Here is a 6,840-nt window from a genome sequence, read left to right as displayed (position 1 = left end):
TCTTTATTTATTTATTTTTTTTTTGTCTCTTGTAATTTTTTGTTTAAGAGAGACGTGATTTCCAGAGGTGAAGAGATTTCAAATTTTTTTTTAGTAATTACCTTTTATTATTGTAATTAGTAGTATTGGTAAATATTAAATTTAGAAACTATAAATAGTAACAATGGTTTTATATTAAAAGGAAATGATGTAAGTAGGTTTCTATAATTACCGTTCGATTAAATCTAATGGTCACTGTAGAAAGTGCGGATCAATTTTCTTACTCCATAGGGAGCAAGAGATCATTACTTTATATATATATCATATATTTGTATATTTTAACCAAACTTAAACACAAATCTAATTAGTAATTTAGCATTTCACAAAGTAAATAAGGATGATTTTTAAATAAATATGATTTAATATTAATATATTATTAAAAGGACACTTTTTATTTTTCGCTTAAGATTCCAAATTATTTGGATTCGCCTTAGGTTCTTATCGTCTCATTTTAATGAAAATTTTGTACTCTTATAATTTGTTTTGCGCAAGAGAAACCTTATGTATAAAGGCCTCGTATTTGAAAATTGGCTTCTGAAAATTTTGAGAATCTCAAGGCTGGCACTGCACTGGTGGATGTAGATCCCGGAAGACATTGATTCTTGCTTATTGTTTGATCTTTTGAATCTGGAACAACTTTTTTTTTTCTTGGTAAAATTTCCATTCCTCGATCTCCTCTCTTTCTACTCTGTAACTCACACCACCACCACCACCCTCTCCGGCAAGAAATTCTAGTGAACCACCACCACCCTCTCTGTCCGTCTTCTCTCACATATTGTTTCTTTCTCTATATCCAGTGCAAGTTTCCTCTCTGATTGACGTACTAGTACTTTTATAATCTAGGAAACTTTGAAAATTTTGAGATTAGCATATATACACACAAACACTAATATATGCATTTCGTTTCTTTGACACAGGTTGTATATTGAACATGTTTTGAAACACCCAAATTTGATCTTACCAAACCAAAACTGCCATGAATTATGGAATCAATACCCAAATTTGATACTACCAAAATCTGATCTGTGATGCTTGTATGCTTACACATACTCAAGGCCGGGGCAATTCGTGTAATTTGACTCATATTGACTGTTATGAAGGGAGGTTTATGTAGGTTAGTTTCATTTTTAGGAGAAATTCGTGTAATTTCACAAATTATAGAAAGGTCTTGTGAGAAGTCCGTATAAATTACCCTAAAGTTTATCATAATCAATATCCCATACTTCAAGTTCAAATTCTTTTGCCAAAACTATCTCATGTCCCCTGCAATACAAGTCTACAACCGAGAAACTTTGGACAATGATCTTTCTCATTTTCTCTGTTAGAATATATTCGATCTATAATATATTTTTACATATATTTTATAACATGTCATTACCATATATATCATTACCTTATATGGTAGCTGTCTTAACCTACACTCATTACCATATATAACAATACTTTATATGGTAATAGCTTACTTTCTACACATGACCTTTCCTATATAAACCCTCGTGTACTCTTGTATTACATATTACATATTACATACATCAATATAATTCAGAGTTCTATACTCTCTCTTATTTTTAAGATTCTCCCTGATGTTCGAGTTTTAGAGCCTTTGGTACACATGCTGAATGTCTAGTCTTTTTCTCATTAGCTATAACAGCCTTCACAAATTCCTACATAATAATTACCACACATAAAGAGAAGATTTTTAAAAACCTTTTAAAAAAAAAAAAAAAAAAAAAAAAAAAAAAAAAAAAATCGTCATCATCTTCTTTAATAACAAGGAAAATATAATGCAGAATTATCTACCTTATATGCAGCTGGACACCATGCATAATCAAAATCATCTGAATCTGCACGTCGCATGCGTTCGGGATGAAATTGAAGCCCCATTATAAACTTGCCCTCTTCTAGATTATAATTTTCTGGATCATAGAAGCCTTCAACCAAGCCATCAGGAGCAAAAGCCATTGGATCGAATCGCTGTGCAAGTTTCTTAACACCTTGATGGTGATAACTATTTACCCAAATTTCCATTTTTATATCTTCTAGTGAATCTTTAAACCATTTACGCAAAAGGGCATTCTCAACCACCTTCACCACATGCCGGTGTCCATCATAGTTTTCATAGTTCATATGAACCACTCTCTTATCTTCTGGACATGTCTTTGATAGTTGTTTGTCTATGTCCTGATAGAGGGTACCTCCACATGCCACATTAAGGACTTGTGACCCTCTACATATTCCTAAGTAGGGTATGTTCCTTTCAAGGAAAAGCTTTGCTAGCCTTAATTCAATTGTATCTTTCTCGCGATCAATGGTTGTGTCACTTGCATGAAGTTGCCTAATCTCTTCGAGATCTTCAGGCGGAAAATCAGACAATTTGGCATCATAAAATGATGGATCAATATCTTCACCCTCACGAAGAAGAACACCATGAATGGGTTCAAAGCTTCCTAGAAGCATGTGGACCCCATCGACTCTTCGGACTATAACAGGTACTGCTCCATAGCTTACTATGAGATCTAGATGATATTCTCCTGTTTATTGAAAGTGAGATAATAATCAATAATTTGCTCGTCAGTCATATACTACTCTTTGAGTTATTTTAATTAATTTAGCACATGTTGAACACAACTTTCAAACCAGAAAATGAAAAACTAAAGAAAGTGGAAATCAAACACATAAATTACACACACATATTTGGGGATATACCTAGATGATGATATTCTCTGGTTCATGCTTTTTTTTTTTTTCCCGGTAATTCGGTTCAACTTTTATATATATATATATCTATAAGGTATAGTTGACAAATATATATTGGAATTTGGAAGTTCATTTATGAGAGGTGGAATATTTTCAGTGACCAATATAGTATATGCCCAGGGAGCCTGGAAAGTTTTTCCCTCATATATATATATATATATATGTGTGTGTGTGTACATATTTGTGAATATTTATAAAATCCCCCTTTACTTGTGACCCAATACAATTTAAACATATGCTCAAATTTATAAAATTTTTAGTATGGTTATTATCCAAATTCTTAAAGGTTAAATCCAAATCCAAATCCAAATCCAATTTTTTGTTTTCCTTATTTAAAATTTTGAGAATCCCTTAAAGCATACTCTCTTCTCTCCCTTCCCTCCTCTCTCTCTCTCTCTCTCTCTCTCCCCCCACAAATCTCCATACCCAACCCCAATCTAAAATCTTAGTCCATCTACATTAATCAAACGCTCAACTTTTATTCAATATGTAAAACAATATACAAACCAATAGAAGTTCATAAGTGACACAAAAGTGCACCAATTCACAAACTTTTAATCTTTCTTTTTCATATTTTCCACCAATGAGAGAAAGGAAAGAAAAAAAAAAAAAACCAATCCTTACATATGGTGGGCATTTTAGTGCAAAGAAGACCGCATTGAAGGTTCTTCAAAGTGGGCTCTTTTGGCCCACTATCCATAGAGATGCTTACAACTTTTGCAAGTCGTGTGAGAGATGTCAAAAGATGGGATCAATGTCAAGAAGAGATATGATGCCATTGACCAATATCCTTGTTGTAGAAATCTTTGACATATGGGGCATTGATTTTATAGGTCCATTTCCTATGTCCTATGGTTTTCAATATATTCTCCTTGCCGTTGATTATGTTTCCAAGTGGGTGGAAGCTTGTGCTACCAAAACAAATGACCATTCCGTGGTTATCCAATTCATCAAATCCAATATCTCTGCTCGTTTTGGTATGCCTAGGGTGTAACCAATTCTTAAGGCATTTATTTCTTAAGTACTCTGTTACTCATAAAGTGGCCACTCCTTACCACCCTCAAACAAATGGGCAAGTAGAAGTGTCTAACCGGGAGATTAAGCATATTCTTGAGAAAACGGTAAACACCACCCGAAAAGATTGGTCACGAAAGTTAAATGATGCTTTGTGGGCTTATCGGACGGCATATAAGACTCTCATTGTCATGTCTCCCTATAGACTTATCTATGGAAAGCCTTGCCATCTTCTAGTTGAGTTAGAACATAAAGCCTTATGGCTGGTTAAAAAGCTCAATCTTAACTTTGATAAAGCTGGAAAGAACCGATTATTACAATTGAGTGAGTTAGAAGAGTTGAGACATAATGCTTATGATAATACCAAACTCTACAAAGAAAGAACTAAAGCCTTTCATGATGAGCATATCGTGAAGAAGTCTTTTGAACCCAATCAAAAAGTTTGGCTTTTCAACTCTAGATTGAAACTCTTTCTTGGGAAGTTGAGAACCAAATGGGAAGATCCTTATGAAGTCATCTCTGTTGCACCTCATGGGGTGGTTGAAATTCAAAATTTGAAAAAGGGGAACATTTTCAAGGTTAATGGGCAGAGATTAAAACCTTACATTGAGGGACAGCTCTTCAAAGACATTTGGAAGCTGCACATCTAATAGACCCTGTTTATGAAGACATCTAGGGTTGCAATCCAAAATAGAAGAGTTTTTGCCTGTTCGATTGATCTCAATGAGAGTTCGATCGATCGAACTCCATACCTGCATCCAATCACCTCTCTGTCCAATCGTTCGAAGAAAACCTGCATATTTCAGCTATCTGTCCCATCGTTCGAACTTGTTTCTAGATCGATCTTTAGTTCTTCTATCGATCCAACTTCATCTTGGATCGATCTGCAGTCTCAACACTTAGAAAATTTTTGGACCTGCATCCAAAGACCTCTTTGTCTTATCGTTCAAACATGTCTGCAGGTTTATGCATGTTCGATCGATCGAAAAGTTTTTGATATCGATCTGAACTTGATTGATCTGAACTTGATCGATCTGAACATCTTTGGTTTGACTTTGTCCTCCCTTTTTGAATTTGAGGCTTATTTATTTAAAGCAGCATTACGTCTAGTTAGAGACGTTAAACTTAGCAATCATTGTTCATATTTTCTTTCATATCCTTTAATCTTGTTTATTCAAAAAAAAAAAAAAAATTATTTTCTTTTCACCATTATGCCCTTATGCGTAGTCATGCTACTTTCATCTTCTCTTGGATTTGGTCTCATATCTTTCTTTCATCATGTGTTATATTGCTTTAGAATGTATGATTTGATTATTCTTATCCTATTTGATATTTGATGTGAATTTTCTAGTGTGGTTATTCAAGTGGGTTTTTTATTCCAAGTTTGGGGGAGACGTCTTTTGAATTGGATATTGCCGGGCTCCATGTCTTTACCACCACGGTATACTCTTTCCATCTTTTTCATTATTCTCATTGCACATTGAGGATAATGTGCGGTTTAAGTTTGGGGGTAAGGTGACTTTGTTGCATTCTACTTAAAGTTGAACTTTAAATACATGATTGAGAATTGAGATTGATGTTAGTTATGATTTTGATCTTTTAAGGACTATATTGCTTAGAATTTAAAAATTGCTTGACTTGAGAGTCCAATACTCCATGTATGCCTTGTGGATGCCATTTAGGAGTAAATTTTTCGAAAGATTGATATCTTGCTTGCATTAATGGTCCACATATTCCTGATTTTGTGATTATTTTGAGATTCACTCTAAAATTTTACACTAGCACAGGCGCACACTAGCATTCATTTGTGGGGTACATGCTTTGTTGATTATTGAATTGGTTATATCCCAATATGGCTAATAGTGCATTGAAAGCTTTCATTTTGATAAAAGTGGATAACAAACCCTTTTTACTAAGTAGCCGGGATTCTAGCATCATCAATCACTGAATTTCTCGCGCTGAAAGGTGGAGGGCCCAAACTCTAAGTTAATAATTGAACCAAAAAAAAAAAAAGGTGCAAAAGTAATAAAAAGTGAGGACTTCTCCTTAAAGGTGAGAAGTGTGAAATGATTAGATGGAGGTATTAATAGCTTCTAAGCCCAGAAAGTCAAAAGCAGCGTTTGAAAAGCCAATCCAAACAGGGCTTTCATCTTCTGTTGCTTCATCTTCCTTCTGCCGCTTCATCTTCTGCTGCTTCATCTTTTGCTAGAACCTTTCGTCTCAGTCCATCTCTATTTTGCCACTCTCTAACTACATCTATCACTTCAACAGCCGAATCAGCAAAATTGTCTTTCTCCATCACAATCTCAATCTCAATGCAAAGCACATGGGTTCATGAGGCATTCAGTGGTTCGATTGAAGCCCTAACATACCCCAGTTTGATTGGTGGCCTTCACCTGGTTTGATTCAAAGCCCTATTTTACTTTTTGTTTCCATATATACTGTTTTTTATTTTTTATTTTTTATTATTTGTGTATTTGTTAGAAGAATACATAATAATGATGAATTGGTAGAGGAAAATGTTGAGATTTAACTTATTTTTTCTTAAAAGAGGGCTCTCAAGAAACCCTAGCGTCCAACTTCACCTTCACCTTCACCTCTTCACTCCGTCCTCTCCACTCTGTCCTCTCGCCGGTAACAATCATGGTAGTATCTCTCTCTGTCTCCACACACCCACACACATATATCTATTTCTGTTTTGTTGAACAATCTGCACCCTCGTTTCTTTTGTGAAAGATTAGAGTAAATTTGGGCGTTTTCTCTTAGAATAAATTTGGGCATTTTCTCTTCCTTAATTTTTTTTCATTCTTATTCATTCTTAGATCTGATAAACTGGTCTGTGGCATGGGCAGTTGTATTCTTAAGGTGCCCTATTGTGGAGCTTGTGCATGAACTTGTACCCAATTGAAATAATTTAAGAGTTAAAAAAGACCTTAATGTAACCTAATACTCAAAGTCTAGGTGTTGTGGAACATTTTATGTTTGAAGAGCATAAATTATAATCATAAGAGTGAAGATGGAGATCAAATA

The 6,840-nt window shown here is 34.5% G+C and overlaps 1 protein-coding gene across 1 annotated transcript; it reads right to left on the bottom strand.

The window, feature by feature from the left end:
- Positions 1-1,607: 1,607 nt before the first annotated feature.
- LOC132305063 (putative glutamine amidotransferase GAT1_2.1) lies at positions 1,608-6,009 on the bottom strand. The gene is made up of 3 exons (XM_059802750.1): positions 5,910-6,009; positions 1,840-2,570; positions 1,608-1,703 (listed from the first exon to the last, which is right to left on the bottom strand). The coding sequence occupies exons 1-3, from the start codon at positions 6,007-6,009 to the stop codon at positions 1,608-1,610; spliced, it is 927 nt and encodes a 308-aa protein (XP_059658733.1).
- Positions 6,010-6,840: the final 831 nt, after the last annotated feature.

The sequence above is a fragment of the Cornus florida genome, unplaced genomic scaffold (assembly GCF_030987335.1).
Source record: "Cornus florida cultivar Cherokee Brave unplaced genomic scaffold, ASM3098733v1 CherokeeBrave_3.0.0_Hap2_Chr04, whole genome shotgun sequence".
NCBI lineage: Eukaryota > Viridiplantae > Streptophyta > Magnoliopsida > Cornales > Cornaceae > Cornus > Cornus florida.
The sequence above is the reverse complement of the archived record's forward strand: the minus strand, read 5'-3'. Positions and strand labels throughout refer to the sequence as shown.